At 49.0% G+C, this 19,239-nt stretch overlaps 7 protein-coding genes across 7 annotated transcripts; 4 read left to right on the top strand and 3 right to left on the bottom strand.

Moving 5' to 3' along the window:
- Window positions 1-1,005: 1,005 nt before the first annotated feature.
- Window positions 1,006-1,531, top strand: PV10_07444 (uncharacterized protein; the record flags this gene model as incomplete). Its single annotated transcript, XM_016372345.1, has 2 exons — window positions 1,006-1,049; window positions 1,111-1,531. 2 exons carry the CDS (start codon window positions 1,006-1,008, stop codon window positions 1,529-1,531), a joined length of 465 nt encoding a protein of 154 aa, XP_016221677.1.
- A 2,349-nt stretch (window positions 1,532-3,880) lies between these two features.
- PV10_07443 (uncharacterized protein) lies at window positions 3,881-5,077 on the top strand. Its single transcript, XM_016372344.1, has one exon. The coding sequence runs from the start codon at window positions 4,138-4,140 to the stop codon at window positions 4,987-4,989; it is 852 nt and encodes a 283-aa protein (XP_016221676.1). The 5' UTR covers window positions 3,881-4,137; the 3' UTR covers window positions 4,990-5,077.
- A 4,741-nt stretch (window positions 5,078-9,818) lies between these two features.
- On the bottom strand, window positions 9,819-11,408 carry PV10_07442 (uncharacterized protein). The gene has a single exon (XM_016372343.1). The coding sequence runs from the start codon at window positions 11,186-11,188 to the stop codon at window positions 10,112-10,114; it is 1,077 nt and encodes a 358-aa protein (XP_016221675.1). The 5' UTR covers window positions 11,189-11,408; the 3' UTR covers window positions 9,819-10,111.
- Window positions 11,409-12,000: 592 nt separating this feature from the next.
- On the top strand, window positions 12,001-13,479 carry PV10_07441 (uncharacterized protein). Its single transcript, XM_016372342.1, has 5 exons — window positions 12,001-12,040; window positions 12,110-12,155; window positions 12,247-12,347; window positions 12,405-12,518; window positions 12,584-13,479. The coding sequence occupies exons 1-5, from the start codon at window positions 12,020-12,022 to the stop codon at window positions 13,418-13,420; spliced, it is 1,119 nt and encodes a 372-aa protein (XP_016221674.1). The 5' UTR covers window positions 12,001-12,019; the 3' UTR covers window positions 13,421-13,479.
- On the bottom strand, window positions 13,438-15,249 carry PV10_07440 (uncharacterized protein; the record flags this gene model as incomplete). The annotated part of the gene is made up of 2 exons (XM_016372341.1): window positions 13,438-14,546; window positions 14,608-15,249. The coding sequence occupies 2 exons, from the start codon at window positions 15,247-15,249 to the stop codon at window positions 13,569-13,571; spliced, it is 1,620 nt and encodes a 539-aa protein (XP_016221673.1). The 3' UTR covers window positions 13,438-13,568.
- Window positions 15,250-16,596: 1,347 nt separating this feature from the next.
- On the bottom strand, window positions 16,597-17,547 carry PV10_07439 (uncharacterized protein). Its single transcript, XM_016372340.1, has one exon. The coding sequence runs from the start codon at window positions 17,461-17,463 to the stop codon at window positions 16,759-16,761; it is 705 nt and encodes a 234-aa protein (XP_016221672.1). The 5' UTR covers window positions 17,464-17,547; the 3' UTR covers window positions 16,597-16,758.
- A 144-nt stretch (window positions 17,548-17,691) lies between these two features.
- Window positions 17,692-19,208, top strand: PV10_07438 (4-hydroxyphenylpyruvate dioxygenase). Its single transcript, XM_016372339.1, has one exon. The coding sequence runs from the start codon at window positions 17,816-17,818 to the stop codon at window positions 19,076-19,078; it is 1,263 nt and encodes a 420-aa protein (XP_016221671.1). The 5' UTR covers window positions 17,692-17,815; the 3' UTR covers window positions 19,079-19,208.
- Window positions 19,209-19,239: the final 31 nt, after the last annotated feature.

Genomic DNA, 19,239 nt, shown 5'->3' with positions numbered 1-19,239 from the left:
TATTGTCCCAGGGTAGGAATAATAATCATGGTTTCTTTAAAGTTGGTCCATCAAAAATGTCGCTCAGTCACGTGATTCAGCCTCTTCTCGGTTCCGAGATGATGGTGGTGATGATGATGATAATGAGGTTTATTCTATACTGAAAGTCTTCCTACTTTAAGGTCTTACTCTCATTAGAACACTATGTCCACAACTTTCAGTGCAGAAAACATTTCGTGATCGCCCAAAATGGATAAGATCCCGATTTAATCGGTGGTGAAAGAATACCTCATATTGAAGGCCTCTTGAAATGTTCATGCGCGAAACCCTGGATTGAGATTATGTGCGCTGCATCAAGATATGTCGCTGCTAATCGAGAGACTGATATCCGAAGAATGTCTTCAGACCACAGACTACAGTCTTCAGGAGAGGAAAGCAGGTTGCAGCTACATTCCTGGCCTGGTGGATTGCCGCAAACGGGGAGAAAGCCACAATGACACGACTTTGACCACTGAAAGCTGAGGTGAAACTGCGAACGCAAAGCGATCCCTTCAATCAATGTTCTGAGTGATCAAAGAAATAATTTTCGCTCGTGTGGACTCAATCTCTGGCCAGATATGGTGGTCAACCAGGCTACAATCTGTCTCGCTCAGGACTCCTCTTTCCTTCATGCCCCCCCATAGACGAGCGATAGAATCTGTAAAGGCACCCTATTTCACCTCGTCATCTTTGTCTCAGGCTCGTGTAAGATAGGCACGGCATTGCATTTACACTCTCAGCCCACGGCCAAGGTTAACAATGCACCACCGACTTTCACAGATGGCCTTGCTGACAGCCTCTTCCTTCTTCAGGAAACGACAAGTATTCACTGCCGTTGCTTCCTTGGCTTTGTTCCTTATTACATTTTGGTCTATTCAATGTAGTCGGCCGCTCCTTCTATTACCCAAATACTCACACGCCTCCTCTGGTAGCCCCTACCTCTTCAAGGGCCCTAATGCACAAGACAAAGCCATCGTGGTTGCCAAAATGTCATACGAAAACGTGAGCTGGCTCTCTGAGGGACTATCAGAGTACGTTGTCTATCTGGCAACGCAAATCTAAAAGAGTATGAGCTGACCATAGCTGAACTAGTTGGCAGCATGCCATCTACCACATGGATGACCCAAATGCCGAGCTACATCCTACATCTAACAAAGGGAGAGAGGCCATGGCATATCTCACTTACTTGATCGACCACTACGACGTTCTTCCAAAAACCAGTCTGTTTCTTCACCCGCATAGAAGCGGCTGGCCTATTGCATGGCACACAGACGCTGAAGACTATGACAATGTCATATCAGCCCAAAGTCTACAGCTCAATCATGTCCAACAACATGGCTACGTAAACATGAGATGCATAGCCGTTCCCGGATGCCCCGATGAGATCCAACCATTCCGAGTCCATCCTGACCGCCCATATGAAGTTGCCTTTGGAGAAGCGTACAAGTATATGTTTCAAGTTGCCGATGATATAGACGTTCCTCAAATAATTGGAACGCCCTGCTGCCCCTAATTTGCAGTTTCTAGAACCCAAGTCTTGAGCCGTCCTTTGTCAGACTACCTCCGATATCGCCAGTGGCTTTTGGATACTTGGCTCAGCAGCCATGATTCTGGCCGTGTTCTAGAATACATGTGGCACATCATTTTCGGGAAAGGTCCCGTGTGGTGTCCCGAACTCCAACAGTGCAGGTGTCAACAGTTTGGCCGCTGTTGAAGACTACACAACTGTACATATCTCTCAAATCGCCTTGCGTGGTTCTGTGCCAACTAATTTTCCAGCAATAGATTGTGTTTTCGAAACTCGGCAGGAGTCAACTTTGTTGCCGGACTGTTCATGTTAATTCTGCGGAGGCGGTCATCCTTTAGGATCTTATCCCTTTGTCTTCTTCTGTATGTTTGATGATCAAGGAAGTCAGGGATCAAGGCTTCCGAGATTGTATTCAAGACAGAACTCCATTTTCTGCGAAGCCTTTTCGGCGTACAGAACTCGCATTTACAAGCCGACAACTGCCAGTATACTTTGGCCCAAATCTGATATTCGAACAGGTGGTGCCATTGCACCGTCGCATGCTCCATCTCTGCATCTGTCAACCGCAGAGTTTTCTGCAAATCGAGATAGTATTGTCGCCAAGGGCCTGGGGGTTGCTCTGGTCTGCAGCAGTCTTGCTCCTCGTATAAAAGCTCGAGAGCTTTTGAGGCCAGTTGCACCACGTCGCAGTGGTAATCGACGATCAATTGTTCTCTAAAAATCGACATGCCCAGCACGCCGTAGATTTTATCGCGGATGTCGCTGCACTCTTGCCCACCATAAATCTCAATCAGACCATGGAGATCACGCGCTTCGTGCATACATGATTCTGACTCAAGGCCTCTCGGACTCACAAACTTGCTGAGCAGCACGCCTGCTCCAAAATCATGCCACGACAAGGCAAGTCCGAAGCTCCGCAGTGACGAGAACTCGTCTCCGAGGGCGATACTGACGTTCTTGGCTAGAAGAACTTCTTGTATTACCCATAGACGGCGCCAATATGGATGATCCAAAATAGGTTGCACGTGCTGCCGCTTGAACTTCTCAAGCTGGGCATAGTACTGAACTGTGTCTGCTCCCTGCAGTTTATCCATTTGATCCAACCATCGGTAGCTTTCCAGCGCCTGTAGGCGGCTGTTGATACTTGCCTCCGCCAGCCAGATGACAACATTGGCGGCCCCATTGAAAATGTCCCTCATCAACATGACTTGGTGGCCTCGCTCGGCTATATTGTCCTGGTCAATACATATGGAATCAGCCCAGAGCTTTGTCGGCATCTTCTTCTGGTCTGAGTCACAGTAGTACTTGAGCAACAGCCAGATATTCTTTCGGAGCATCAGATATCTGCCATCTATCCATACCCTGTGTTTGGGTTTATCAGTGCCCCAGGTGTACGATATGGCAGTGTAGTTGTCTCTTGCATCCTCAAGGTCAACACGGCGAAGGCTCAGAGCAATTTCCCCATGCTGTCCCATATGAACCTTGCTAATCAGCCGTATCGTTCGAGCATGTTTGTCAAGTGGTCGATAGGAGTATCGCTGAGCCTTCATGGTATACACAGGGTTGTCTTCATTGTACTGAAGCATCAGAGACCAACGAGGGCAAGATTAATGGAAAACCGACGTGACGAATCTGCTGGTTAGGCTGAGGCGTTATGGTAATTATCTGAACATGCTGGGTCGGTCGAAATAGTTGCGCCATGCCTTTGAGGCGTCCAATCATAATCCGAGGCAGTGTTGTTGTTGGATTGAAACATCGATAAGTGTCCCTCCCCCTCCCCAGCCACTCCATTGCCACATTTCAGCCTGATCAGAGTTGTCACCTGAGGTGGGAGGTTGGCTCTGGACACTGCAGTCTGGCGACAGCATAGCAAGACAATGCGAACTACGACTCGTCCTCGACAGAAACTTCCTTGCAAGCTACTAGCTTGACCTTGACTCTCATACACGAACATGCAACCTATCGGGCCAGGTCCTTGGGCGAAGCTTCTGCAGGAAGATGAATTTCGGTGGATGTCCGAGAAGGGAATTCCCCATCTCGAATTTGGATCGTCTGTTTTGTTGAAATTGAAGCGACCATGGGAGTCTTATATTGAAGCCTTGAGTTTACTCCCACTTAATTTAATAGCTCTTCGTTGTAATGCTATTCATATCAATGAGAGTCAATTTTGCTTGTCTTAGTCCTCCTCATTCAGAAGAATGCTTGCTGTAGATGTGAATCCCCTGGAAGATCGTCTATGATCACGTGGGAAGCACGTGACATGGCGATACCCGACGAAGTCGCGATGACGCCTTTTGTCAACTTTGACATTGATACAAATCAATAATAACTGTCCCTGGATCACCCTCGTCGTCGTTCCCCACACTCATTTTAGTACAGAATCACGCGGATCATGAATCCAAATCATTGTGTCTTATAATCTGCCATCGACTAGAGAAAACTCGCAGCCACTTTCACCTTGAAATCCAAGTGACAATCACCTGGTATGGACATCTGATATTCAGTACTTTCTGGCGACGACAAGTACACGCCGTACCACATACAACGAAGCTTTCCCTCCTATACATAATTCAAGTGAAGGCATTACAATCATGGCAAACCCTTCAGACCCACCCTCCACCACCACCACCAGTACCACTCTCCACACATCCAGCCAAACAGGAACATTCAATTTCGCATATGGATCGAATCTCTCACCCTACCAAGTCTCACTCCGCCTCCAAGCCAGTCGCGAAAGCAGTATTCCCGTGGCCGTGGCACGATTGGATTCATTCTCATGGATAATCTGTTCACGCGGATACGGCAACATCGTTGCCCTTCCTCCACCTCCTCCACCTTCGTCCACCACCACTGCCACCATCTCAGATCCAATCGCCACTCAAGTCTACGGAATCATCTACAACCTATCGCCACGCGACGAGGAAACTCTAGATGAATATGAAGGCCATGATCCAATCCGTAATCCAACTCCAACACCCAATCCATCTCCTTCAGAAGTCGAACGGCGTCGGAAACCGTTTCTTCAAGGCGGTTGGGATTATAATAAACTCTATGTCCCGGTCACAGTGACGAAATGGTTACAGGATCCGCGTGAGTATGGGGTGGATGTGTCGAGTGGAGATGGAGGTGGGGATGTTGTGACGGTGTCGGTCTACGTCGATGAATTGAGAACCGAGCCTGGAATAATCTCGTTCGAATATATTGGTCGCATGAACCGTGCGATACGCGAGAGTGTGGCTTTGGGTGTACCGGAGAGGTGGGTGGAGACGGTGATAAGACCGTTTGTTCCAAGCGGGATTGAGGTTGCTGATGAGCAGTATATTGGTGATAGAGATGGGTTTATTGAGGGGGAAAATGGGAGGGATGTTAGAGAGGGGAATGGGAGTCAGGTTACTCATGTAGTCGATGCTGATGATGATGATGATGACACGAAGGCTGTGTAGGTAGGTGTAGATATGTTATGTTATGGGTTTATATGTACATATGTACATACCTAGATATATACATAGATGGATAGACAGATAGATGGAGTGTATCATACTCATCTCATCTCATCTTACATCTCTATCTCCCTCCTTCTTCTTGCCTGTCTGATGCCATATAGGCTTGGTATATAATGTGACATGTGTGGGAGGTATTTCTTCCTCCTTGCCTTCTTTTTTCCCATTCTTTTCCATGCGAGAATGCCCATGATCATGGGTACCCATTTCTAGGTCCGAATAAGAACGCCAACCCAACCCAACTAAATAGGACCCCATTCTTGATCAAGTCTTTGGATATATGTGTATGACCCACCCACCGAAAACCCCACCGGCGCCATGCAAAACAAAACAAAATGAATGGTCGAATGAAATATGCAGACTCTCGCATGTACCGTATCATTCGATCGATCACCAATCCCTCTCGGGTTGATTCTTTCATGCATTCTCCACCACCAAACCCACACTCAATCCCGGTCTATGTCCTCTTTCCGCCGGAATCACCATGGGACTATAACTTTTCTTTTCCAGAATCTCCCACTTTCGAGCTTCTTTAATCATGGCCTTTTCCTTTTCCTTTGTTTCCGCGATTGGAACTTCTCGCTTGGCGATACGAATCTTGTCTTTGGACTGGGACCTTGATCCGGATCGGGCGCGTCGATGGCCGAAGAAATTCGATTTCGATCCTGAGCGACGGTGGGATGAGATGGATGATGAAGCTTGGTGTTGATGTGTGTGCTGGTGTTGGAGCGACTGTTGATGCTGATGCTGGTGTTTCTGAGAAGTTGGTGTTGCTGCTGCTGTTGCTGCTGCTGTTGCAGGTTGAGGATGGGTCTCGGAGCGTTTCGTTCTTTGTCTGATTCCTGCTACCCCTCCTGCTCCTCCTGCTGGGATATGGACATGTGCGCTCCTTTTGCGAGATATAGATACTGTCCGGGCGACAGCTACCATGTCGCTGCTTGAGACTGGGTTGAGAGCCACAGGGTTAGGACGGGAGGGCGGCACGGTTATCTCTAGGCCTTGTAACGATGATTTTGGGATCCCTGACGCCGGAGAACTCGTGTTGGCTGATCCTGCTGTGCTCAAGGTTGGTTGTTGATCCTTACCCCGTACTGAGGTGTTGATTGGTGTTAGATTTCTACTCTCGTTGCGAAAATGGGTTTTCTGAGACTGAATGGTCCGCTCAACTGCGTTGATGGTTCCTTTGGCTGCGAATCTCGATATAGGAATGAATTTGGCATCTTTTTCTGGAACCGGTGGCGGCCTGTCTTCAGTGGGAGACAGAGGTGAAGCGACGAAATTCCTCCTTGAGAAAGGTGGTCCCTGAGGTAATGTAGGTGAATCATCACATGGTCGGTCTAGTCGTTTTATCACTTCTCTACGAGCGGGCGCAACCTTTTTCGGCTCTGCTTCTGATGGAGGTGGCGGCGGGGGTTGTTTCGGGAGTGAAAGTGCGACACTGGGCTGTGGGGACTGGTTGTAACCAACTTTAGGCGACACGTCTTCTTTGACTTCGACAACTGGAGATGGGATTGTTCTGCCGACATCGGAATGTGATTTCCCTCCAACGCGAAGTCCAAGGGAACTGCCTTCTGGGGTTTTGTGATGTGACCGATCTTCTAGAAGATTCATCGCCGTGATGGGCGATCCTAGACTTGGGAAATTGAGTGGAGAGATTTTGACCTGAGCGCTGTCCTCTGCTGTTGTCGGGGATGTCAGTCGTTCCACTGCTGCAATTGCCTCTTCGAAATATGCCGTATTGACAGACGTGTGTTTGGTGGTGGCAGCAGATGTCTGAGTTGTTCTAGTTTTCGGAGCGAAGATTGATGATTCAGCCAAAGAGCTATAATTTAAAGTCAAGGTCGGCGGTGGTCCACGATTAATTCGTGGGCGGGGCGCTTGTGCTGATCCTTTGGACCTGGTGCGACAAAGTTCTACTGCCACGGAATCTGGCCGTGTCATGACAAAGTGGCCGTCTTCGACTCCTTTTGAATCTCGGAAAGATCTGATGTCGAAGAAGATATCGTCTACAGTGGTATTGGACGACACAGACGACTGTAGTGAATGATCGGCGCTCCAAGGGTTGGACTTTGTAGTTGAAGCAGTGTTGTCGTCGGGACTATCAACAAGTGGCTCGGCGGGATTAAAGCGTCTCGGTTGTAGAGGTTCAGGCTTGATGTTGGAGAAGTGATCCTCCATAGGCGATAATCTGGCGGGCGAAGTTGCTGATCGTTTGAGTTGGAGGGTATTGGCCTGTGGAGGTGCCGTACTTGCTTGATTGTTCAAGATCTTGGCCGGAGCTGGTGATGCTGTCGGGAAAAGTGAATACTTAGAAGGCGTTGGTCTGTGCACGGGGCTTGTTAGGCCTCTCGGTCGACGATGGGGTGCGAGTGATTCCGCAGCGGCCTGAGCAGGCACCTTTTCATCCTCATCTTCCTTTGTTGTTGGGCGGCTATCCTCCAAAGACTGCAAGCTATCAAGTGCTCTACTGCGGCGGGCAAGTAGAGATGAAGACCGGTTGGCAGGAATGCTTCTAAACATGACACTGTAGCGATCAAAGGGTGGAGAGGGAACGGGGATATCAAGTTCCAATTTTGGGAGAGGTGGTCTAACATATGTTTTGTTGATAGAGCCACTGCTGGACACTGATGAGATGATTGAAACGGCATCGTCATTATCATGATCACCTGACTTTGTTGTCGATTTCGTAGCAGAAGTGGGCTGAGGAGGAGGAGGCTGTAGCCTAGGCCTCTTTTCAATGGGAGGTGGTGGAATGACGTCGACATCTTCCGGTGGCTCTATTGACACTGCTTGTTGGGTTGAGAATTCATGTTTAGACAACGCGACCTCTGGATTCTTGTCGAGTACAACCAATCCAGTAGGAAGACCAATGGATGGTCCCTGGGAGGAATCATCACGTTTGAAGGATTGGTTGCGATTTTTGAACAAGACGCCGAACTTCTTCCACCTCTTGGACTGCATTTGAAGATAGTTTTCAGTGCGAGGTGGGTAATATCTGTACTTCGGGCTCGAGCCCTGAGGAGAGATTGACAGGTTTTGTCGTGGATGCCTTCGAGCGACTTGAGCGAGGCCGACGTGACTGTCGTTGGGTTTCACAGTTGCATAATGTGATCTTAATGTTGATGGTTTTTGTCTGTCGGATGTTCGAGGCCGTGAACGTAGGACTTCAACGCGGCCTCCCCGTCGTCCCGGTCCTCCTGAGGTCCTTGGGCGAACGGTAAGTTCGACTGGTCTTGGTTGGAGATGAATCGACAATGTAGAATCAGCAGCGAGAATTTCGTCAAATGCAAAATCGAAATCCGTCTTGGTCGGATGCCGCAGATCGGAAGATTGATTCACAGGCTTTCGTTTACGAACAGACAACCACTTTGTGGGCATGATGCGAAAAGAGCCCGAGGGCGAGCTTTGTGAGGGCGATAAGGACTGGAGTTTCAAACGAATCTGACAAATGACGATAGAGGCAGTAGAGCCGAACCCCAAAGGGGGACGTTCGGCTAAGCTTGAGAAACGAGAGCACCTTGAAACAGTTGAGGTTCGGTAGAGGCAAGTTGGCTGGACAAGCTCATACTTAAAGATGGGGACCGAGAAAAACGAGAATGTAGTAAGACAAGAAGCCGAATTTGTGTAGGATGAGAAAAGAAACAACAAGTGTTGCAATTAGAGAGAGTGAGATCAATCACTGTACTCTCCCATATAGTATGTAGTTGAAGTTCATGGGAAATAAACCTACCTGTGAAGCAAAGGCATGGAACTGCTTGGACTAGGGTTCCATGATGACTTGCATGGACGGACGGGTTGATGTTACGTGGTGATGCTTGGACTTGGGTATGGCCATCCAGCGTCTGCTGCCATTGTTGAAACACACGGGAGAATCGTATCCATGATGAGCTTGCATATGCATCTGTGGCCTCGGAGGTGACCAAGGATGAACCTCGTGGGTGTCGCTCCATGCCCAGGTTTTTGGTGGAGGTGAGGATGGCCCTGGTGACCCTGATGACACTGGTGGTTCCATGATCAGAAAGAAAAGAAGTCGAGGATCAGAGGGAAAAAGAGAAGAAGAAGGGGAATTGTGGGGCGCGGGGCACGACACGTGTCAACAGCCAATGATAACGCGTCACTTCGAACAGTTAAAAGCTTGGCGTGCTTCAGATTCTCTTTAGTCTCTCGTCTCATCTGCGTGGCGTCTCTGCCTCTCACGACCGAACCCTCACAACCCTACAAGTCAAGTGTCTCCTTAGACCAGGGTCCAGGGTCGGTCATTCGATGCCGGGGTTGTCAGGGTGCAGCTTCTGCATCTCGTCAAGATCCATCCTTCAACGATCTCCTGGCCAGAACGGTGGAGTGACGCATGATCACGAGGACATATAATGAATGGGCCTGCGTGCCTGTGAAACTGCGGCCCCAATGTGAGTTATTTGCAGAGGCAGATGGGAGATGGAAACAAATCCTGGGCGGCTATCTTTGGTGTTCTCACTCTTGTCATCACCATCACTGACACTCAAACAGAACCACTCAACTCCCATTGCAAACTCGAGACTGTCGGATGTCGGATCTCTCCCTCTTTTTGACTGGTCTGCCGCCATCTCACACACCTTGCTATTCCCCTCCTCGTCCTGCCAATTTAACCATCCATGTATTCCTCGCTTCTTACCACTGGCTCTGAAACATGCCGTTTCTACCCCACCAAAGTGTCTCTCCTCTTGATTGTCGACAAGACTATTTTCTCTGGTTCACCTCATTATGAGTTACGAAATTGACATATAGGTTACGATGGACACAGGTGATGATTGTATTTCGAAAGGATACTGTAAATTCAAACTCCGGCTCCCCGTGAATCGATATTGACCTAAATCGCCGACAATTCTCTTCCAATTACAGTAGGTAAATACCTGCAATGCTTAGCTTATCTTTTGTAGATCCCTCTTGGCCATTGCGTTGCTTTGACATCTGAAAAGGTTCGCCAAGGGTGCGTCAATACACATGGTCAGCAATCCGTGGATGCATCTCATCCCTTCCATTTGAGCCTCATGCACATGATCATACAAACTCGAGGACGTCCATCTCCTCACAAGAGATTCACGTCCCATCGGAGTCGTTCTTGTGCCATCTTACCATTAATCGCAACGCTGAACCGGTGAAGCAGAGGACTTGGAAGAGCTGGTTTTCGATGGCGAACAGAGAGATGCTCAGCTAAATGCCGCTGAGTTGCAAATGTGGTTCGTCCAAACTCAAGATCCTTGCCCAAAGCATAGCAGAACAGGCATCCGTACTCTGGACGTAGTGCTCGGCTTGCTGTCGCTCTTTTAGACAACGATACCGTTACGCTTTCCCGTCGTGTCGACGTGCCCAACGTCTTGCTGTGCGGAGCCAAGTAAAGGTGAGACTTGGCCAAGAATGAACTGCGATACTGGACACGGATAGAATCATGTTGATGGATTTCATCCGTCGAATGGATGTTGCTGGTCGTCGAGCTGGAAACATGGAAGTGTACCTTGAAATTACATTCGGGACATTCCCAGTCGAGAAAGACACCTTTAAAGTCTCGCATCTTACGTTGATCTGCTTCGGAAAGATTGCTCCTGTCGACGATTGATATCTTGCCCTTGTCACGCAAATTGATCATCTGCAATGCTCCGCTGCAGAATCTGCCAATCTCGTTGGGTCGTTGTTCTTCGGGAATGATGCGACGTGGGTTACTAGGACTTCGATGTGGAATCAACCTGACTTGCTCCATGCGATACTCCAATGTCTTCCAGATTGTGCTGAATGGTAGACGTTTGTGCAACGACGGATCATAATGGTCTGCAAACACCTTCTGAATCCCGAGCGCAGCATTGAGAAGTTGGTCGATGATACTGATCAGATACTGGGACGAAAATTGATCCGAATTATCAATTAGATGCGACAGATGAATATACGACAGCTTGGACAACGCATTTAGCCTTTCCTGAAGGATGAGCAACCGAGGTTCAAACGCTTTGATCTGTGTTGGTGTGGTTTCAGGATGGATATAGTATCCGATAAGGGTCTGAAGTTTGTAGGATATCTCGTCGAGCAGGGCAGTGATATCGGCAATGGCTTGAGGTACGGTAGTTGGCGTTGGAGGAGGGGGTGTCGGTGGTCGCGGCACCAAGTCCGCCATCTGGAAAAAAAGGCGAAACAATCGCAATGTCCTGCTAGACGAGTAAAGGGATTTTGGACTCGGAAGATGATTGTCACGGAAACCTTGTGACAGGATCTGGTCCTATCTTGGTAAACAAGGCTGAGGTTCCAAAGCGGTTGCACAGATCATGTGAGTATCCCTGTCGCCATCACACAATTGTTGGACGTTCTGGGTGGTCCGCACAGTAAGGAAATTCAGCGACTTGGAGACTGTGATGTGAGTAGGAAATCGATCGTCGACAAGGAAGCTTTTACATGAATGGAAACACATGGGATGATCACGAGACGTCCAACACGCCGCCTGAATTGTCAACCCAAATTGCGACCTACCATTGATTTGACTTCAACCGACAGAAATTCGGTGATAGGCTGAAGAGGGTGTGAGGTGACACATGGATGGCTGCACGATTTCAGTAGACTCGTTCAAGAGGAGGGGAACGCAGGCAGTGGGCGAGCTGAGCGAGCTAGGTGAGGCGGCCGTTGAGGTGACCGCGGTGGTCGGTCGCCCGGGACAGCGTGCATCACGCCCTGCAGATAAGATGCAGCATCAATGCATCGTTCTGGGGATTTGATGCCAATGAGAAGCAGAGGAAGCGAACCAAACAACGACGGACAAGCACGACAAGTTCTCGGGTCCAGCGAAAAAAGACGGCGACGGAGTTGGAAGATGGCGCTAATCCTCTTTTGGCGCGCCACGTGCTCTAAGCCCTTTTAGGAATCTCAAATTTATATTTCCAGAGGAAAGCGCCACCAAGACTTACCAATACATCAATTATTTTCTGTTTTAATGTTGTAACACTCTGTCCTGAGCATGCCGACCGAGATAGAAGAGGTGAGTTCTTGTCCTCTGGGAGTTTTGAATCAGGCAGAAATATAGTGGTTGCTAACAGCCTGGATCAAGTTGGTCGAGTTTCTCCATCATGGAAATACTCAGATCAGACAGATAGGTAAGATTTTCTCCTCCTGCATTGCCCAGAGGGTCGATGTGTCTCAAAGAGACAATTGTATGTGGAGGGATCGTGTTGACAATTTCTCCAGCGTGCGAAAACCTCGTTGGTCTCTCATCAGATCCATCCATCTTCAAATCTCCCCAACTAGTCCCCGTCAAGGACTTGAAACTACTGGTTCGAGATTATGCGGTGAGCCATGCTATCACCATCCTTTTCTAGAACACTATCTGAACTCTCAATCTCCAGCCAATAGCCAAAAACGCACTCACAATCCTGATCAACATCAGCCATGACGCCGAGATCCTTAAGTATCTCGTTGAAGACGATGCGTTCGTCGAGGTTTTGCTGAAGAAGATCACTGTACGTCGAACCAACTCACTATGTAACCGCACATATCCATGCTAAGACTCTAAACCTAACCATAGGATCCCAAAGAGCCATCAGCAAATGAAGTCGCCATGCTACTGTCCAACCTTGCCAAATCCGACCATCTAGCCCGCCTTATCACACTACAACGAACACTCCCCGACAAGACCATCTCCACATCACCATACGCGCTCGACCAACTGTTTGATTGCTTCGTCAAGGGTGCAGATGGCAGCCTGAACCCAAAAGCCAACTATGACTACTTGTCATATTTACTAGCCGACATGTCGCGGCATCAGAGCGGCAGAGACCATTTCCTAAGCATACGCGAGTACGATGGGGTGGTTCCCATCAGCAAATTGACTGTCTTCACCGAGCACACGAGCCACGTGCGGCGCGAAGGAGTTGCCAGCACGATCAAGAACGCCGCCTTTGAAGTCGACAAGCACCATCTATTTCTACACGATGAAGCCGGGTCAGGCACGGGAGAGGATACTGGCGCGAATCTGCTACCTTATATTTTGTTGCCCATTGCTGGCTCCGAGGAGTATGCAGACGACGAGACTGCAAACATGTTGCCTGATCTTCAACTTCTGCCACCGGACAAGGCGCGGGAAAGCGATCCCAAAATCCTGGCGACCCATCTTGAGACTTTACTGTTGTTGACTACCACAAGATCTGGGAGAGAGCGGCTCAGAGATGTCCAGGTATATCCAATCATCCGCGAGTGTCATGCAAATGTCCAGGATGCCGATGTCAAAGAGGTCTGTGACCGTCTGGTACAGGTGTTGATGAGAGATGAAGCAGAGGATGACGACGAAGGGAATGATGACGGCAACAAACAGAACAGAATACAGGAAGTAGATGACGATACCACGATAGAGGAAGTGTTCTAATAAAAAGGACCGGCGGTAAAATAGATACAACATGTATATACACATATGGGACAACATCAACAGAGTTTCATATATGCAAACCACCCCCTAACTCCAAGTACCAAACAAACCCCCTATCCATCTATCCATCCATTCCCCCATTCGTAAATCAATCAGCCTTTGGCTTCGCACGTAGAAGATTATCAGCCTTAACCTTCTCCTCCCTCCGCTTCTTCGCCAACAAATTATCATCCACCACCTGCGCCCTTGCACCAGACCAAGCCTTTCTCTTCCCTGTATCAAAAAGCCGCCAAATCGCCGGTGTCAAAACCCCCGAAAGACACAATTTATACAATTCGCGATCCTTCCACCAAAGCTGCCAGGCACGCCACTTGAACCAACCAAACCGCTCAAAGACACCCGTTCCAGCCGCCTTGTCCAGCCACTGTAAATGAACAGGAGGCATAAACGCAACATGAAACCGAGATCTTATCGCCTGCTTCGAGATGATATCCTGTCGCCATGCCTGTTGTCGACGATGCCAATCCTTCATTTCCTCGAACGGTGGGAGAGTGAAATTCCCTTTCCAGACCTGCGAGACGGCCATGCCACCAAGTTCGAACTGTGCGAATCCAGGCACAGCGGTGGCGGCTTGGCCGAGGAATGCCAGTGAATTGCGCACGGCTGGGTCTTCGTGGAGTGGGAACATGTTGCGGTATAGGTAAGGTGTCTCGCCGACTTTGCTGTATGGATTGTATTCGGCGGGCATGCAAGGGACGGCGAAGTCGTAGCCTGTGCAGAAGACGATGGAGTCGATGTCGTTGAGAACTCGGCCGCCTTTGAGTTCGATGGACTTGGGGCCTGTGACGCGTATGTGTTCCGGGACGGCTTCTGCAAAGCCACTTTGTACGTGTCGGTAGAAGGCGTCGGCGATCAATGGGGGTGATGAGGCGATTGATGGAGCTGGAAGGAAATTCCAGGAGTCGGGAATGTCAGGGAAGTTCTTCTTGTGCATTTTGAGTAGTACCGAGTTGGCGATCATGTTGAATATAGTTGGGAAGTACGTGCTGAGGAAGATTTGAACGAATAAAAACGATAAGCTTTGAGTCTGGTCTGAAGTGCTGCCGTTGTCTAGATATCGAGGGGTCTGTTGAGATCAAATGGTTAGCGGGTCCTGTGATTGGAAATGGGTTGGACTTTTGAATTACCAACAGAACTCCAGCCCTATGTGTCACATATATCTTCTTCGCATAGCCCGACAAGTCGGTGATGACGTCTTGAGCTGTGGCCGACAGTCCTATCAGCAGCACATTCTGCCCTCCGTAACGTGATTCGAGTTCCGCCGGTTGGGGAAAGTCAACGGCATGGATGACCGAGCCTTCGAACTTTTCGACCCCTTCCAACTTTGGCTGCTTGGGTATCACCATGGATCCAGTGGCGCAAAGGACCTTGTCAAAATATTCGACCTTTTTCTCCTCGGTATACTGCACTTCCACCGCCCATCGACCTCTTTCCCTGTACAAGCCTACGACCTCTGCCTCCAACTTGATATGCGGCCAAAGCTCAAAGTGGTCGCAATACCGGTCAAAGTACTGATGGAGGTCCTTTGCGGAAGGATAGTCGGGAGTATCTGGAGGAAGTGGGAAATCAGAGATGCCAGCGCGAAACCGGCTTGTGTTGAACATAGTGTGCTCGGTGACAGAGATGGTGGAGTCGGACGACTGCTTCCAAAGTCCACCCACATATGGGCGTCTTTCTAGAAGAATGGCATCGAAACCATCCTCGCGAAGATTTTTCAGGGCCATCAAGCCCACAGGCCCACCTCCAAACACGACAACCTTTTCCGCCATTGAAGAGAGAAGAGATATCTTTTTGCACGTCTGTACTGGCTGTGGAATGTGTTTGAGAAATGTTAAAAACTCACTGATGTTGCTAGGAACTGATCTTGTATCAAATAACTTTCAAGGTTCCAGAAATAGGACGCATCAGGCACTCCTCGTGAGGCTAAGAAGAGTTTGCCTGATGATGAAGCCAATACTGATTGCAGGGGCGTTTAAAGATGCGCAGTCAACGAGTGGCCTGAAGGGGGTGGAAACATGAAATGCTAGCTTTTTGTAAAGTGCAAAGAGGTACGGCATCCCACATAAGCACTGGATCCTTGGGAAGTTCCGCTCTTGTTGGGAAGCCTCACCGAATCGTATGGGCTCATGCCACGGCCGAGAATTGAGAAACAGAACACTCAGGATTGAGAGAAGGTGCATCAGATACGAGCCACCTGCATATGCAGTGTGAGAGTTGGGTGGTTCTCAAGACGTGAAAAGACCGTCATCATGGCAGTTTGTTCCTTCCGACAATGAGGCTGAAATACCTTGTCACATCAGATTGACCTCTTCGAATCATCATCGATGTGGAAACTGATTGTGAGAAAGTGTAAACTTTGACTTCGCAACTACCGAGCGGATCCAACAAGAAAATTGCGAGGACGAGGGAAGGAGACATTAACAAACCTCTGTGGCAATGATTTCGTGCTTACCTGCCTTACAGTGAAGAAAGTAGATTCCTAGTTTGATGGGCAGAGGAGGGCCTCAGCCCGACCAAATACGCCCAATGTGTGAGCAAGAGGATCTGATCCTCAGCGAGAGCATCGAGCCGCCATTTGAAGATGCAGGCCTGAGTCAGCATTTAGTAGGAGCTTGTGTACGAAGAATTGGGGACTCTGGGGGCTCGTTGGACGCCCAATGACTTCCCGGTGGCGAAGTACATAGGCAGGTAGATTTAGACATCGATGGCACCAGACGGGCTGACTGAGATAAGGACAGACAAGTTAGAGAAGAGAGTGACAGAGAGGCAGAGAAGATGGGAAGACGTCGGCTCATGGACCGGGACAGGGTATCTCCGGTCCCGTGATTTCACGTGCCGTAACCAGACTGAGATTGACCGTTCCGTGTTTGTTGTTCCGTGGTTGAAGCCGGTCCGCTCAGGTGATATGACTCGAAATCTTTGTCCAATCACGAACGACCTCTACATCGTCCTCGGAAGATGATTGACTTCATTTGTCTCCACCTACGATTTGTGATTACAAGTGGCGGTGTCAATGGTGTCTACCATCCTGGGACCTGCATGCATTGCCATGGTCTGAGACTCTCAGGCCAAGGATGCAATCTCTTCTCTGTATCGCCGATTGAGAACCTAAGGAATAGCACGAGATACGTGTATTAATTCTATGAATCGAACCGTGATAGCCTTGCGCCCAAACCAGGAGATGCCAATCATGACGCTCAAGTGACACCCCCGACTCTGCCCCTCTCTATCAACAATTCCGGTAACACCTAGCCAAATTGTTCTGTTGCTACGTTCTCTCACCTCGCAAGAGGCACCTGGAATTGGTAATAGTCTGATATCTCCTTGGTAAGTGCCTCTTTGACGATGGAACCACACAATTTCGCATATGGATTCGTCATGACCGCCAGCTGCCGAGCAGTCTCATTACCATAACGTCCGCCTGATGCCAACTCTCGACTCGCCGCTTCTTCCAGCTCCTGAAGGGATAGAGATTTGAGTCCCACAGTGTCGCTGAGCATTTTTCGATTGTCGTCTGACTTGCTGGCAAGTAAAAGGAGGTAGCCTCGATGGGTGTGTGCGGATGCAAGGACTCTGGCGTTTGTTCTCGATATCGACTCCTCAGGTGTGCTTGGTGTGACAAGTCGGATCGCTTCAGATAGATCTTCTAGAATCTTCTGGGCCATCGATGGCTGTGAGATTAATTGTTCATCGTTGTAAATTAGTCGCCGTGCTTGAGCTCGATTAACCCTGGCCGAAGCATATGACGGGTGTGTTTGGATGATGTTGGTCAAGGTTGAGATTGATTGTTCAATATTGGACAGAGTTGGCTTGGATACATTGATAGAGCGAAGGGCTTGTTCCTCTTTCGCCTGAATCAATGTTTCGGCTTCAGACTCCGTAGGGGATGTTGGCGAATCATCTATCGGTGCATTTCGAGATAGTGATGCTTCGGGGTCGAAGAGCGCAGATAGCACATTGGAGTCGTTGTTGCTCAGCGCCATGTTATGGATGTTGAATGTCTGGGTTTGATGGTTGAAAGAGATCTCTTTGATCGAGATATTGAAGACTGTTGTCACGTTCCTTGAAATCTGGATGGTTGCATTCATTGTGGAGGGCAAGGTTAGCATCATGTACCCGGGACGGATGTGAAGTACCACGGACCGCGCGGCCATTTCCGGCGTCACCTAGAAACCAATGACCCCAGAGGTATTTCATAACAACCCAGATATCTCAGAGATATGGACCTTATGACTGTTCAGAATCTCGCTGTGTCTGTTTCAATCTAATATCACAACCTCGAAATCCAGCAACAATTTCTACGAGCGACCTCGACCAATTTCAAGCATATCCACCATGGCTCCAATTGCGCTGGATGACCATCTTCCCACCCAAGATGCACAAATGAAGACAAAGTACCATAGTGGCGTGCAGCCTGTGGCTCAACTTGCTCAGAATTCCACCAGCTTGTCAACATATCGCGGCTATGACCACGTCCACTGGTGGGTGGGCAACGCAAAGCAAGCGGCCGCATTTTATGTCTCTCGCATGGGCTTCACCAGAGTGGCTTACCGAGGTCTCGAAACCGGCTCCAGAGTAACGGCTTCTCATGTGGTCCGGAATGGGGATGTCACTTTTGTCCTGACTTCGCCCCTTCAGAACCCTGATACCAGGATTACTTCCCTGTCTGAGGCTGATCGAGCACTCTTGAGACAAATGCATGAGCATCAGAGGTTGCACGGAGATGCCGTCAGGGATGTTGCATTTGAAGTCGACGATGCAAGGGCAGTCTATGATGCAGCGGTCGCAAAAGGCGCCGTTGTCGTTTCAGAACCTTCGGTGACACAGGATGACTTTGGTTCCGTTGTCCAGGCTCAGATCAGAACATATGGGGACACTGTGCACACCTTGATCGAGCGTCAGCAATATAAAGGCTCGTTCTTGCCAGGTTATCGCGCAGTGAGTGAAGTCGACAGTTTGTCCAAATACCTTCCTCAGATCGACCTTATGGCGATTGATCATTGTGTGGGCAACCAAGACTGGAACGAGATGGAAGCGGCGTGCGAGTATTATGAAAAGACACTTGGGTTCCATCGTTTCTGGTCTGTCGATGACAAGGACATCTGCACTGATTATTCAGCCCTGAAATCGGTTGTCATGGCCAGTCCTGATGAGAAGATCAAAATGCCCATCAACGAACCAGCCAAGGGCATACGGAAGTCCCAGATTGAAGAGTATGTGGACTTTTACAACGGGGCTGGTGTTCAGCATATTGCTTTGAGGACTGACGACATAATATCCACTGTGACCAACCTGAAGGAGAGAGGTATCGAGTTCATCACTGTGCCTGATACCTATTATGAGTCCATGAAGAAACGCCTACAGTCGGTGGGATTGACTCTGGATGAAGACTTTGAGTCGTTGAAGAAGCTGGGAATCTTGATCGATTTTGACGAGGGCGGATATCTGTTGCAGCTTTTCACCAAGCATCTGATGGACCGACCGACAGTATTCATTGAGATCATTCAGCGTAATAACTTTTCAGGGTTTGGGGCAGGCAACTTCAAGGCGTTGTTTGAAGCGATTGAGCGAGAGCAAATGGCTCGAGGAAACCTGTAGGAGATTGAATCTGTAACTAGTGTACATACTTGGGAATGCCTAGCGAGTACCAATCTGTAGATGAGAAGATGATGGAATGTAACTAATGTGATTGAAGAATGAATTTGATGGAGAAATCAGTCGAGTTGAGAATGTTTGTGATTTCTTGGCGTAAGTTTTGG

Source organism: Exophiala mesophila (assembly GCF_000836275.1).
Source record: "Exophiala mesophila strain CBS 40295 unplaced genomic scaffold supercont1.5, whole genome shotgun sequence".
Taxonomy (NCBI): Eukaryota; Fungi; Ascomycota; class Eurotiomycetes; order Chaetothyriales; family Herpotrichiellaceae; genus Exophiala; species Exophiala mesophila.
The sequence above is the reverse complement of the archived record's forward strand: the minus strand, read 5'-3'. Positions and strand labels throughout refer to the sequence as shown.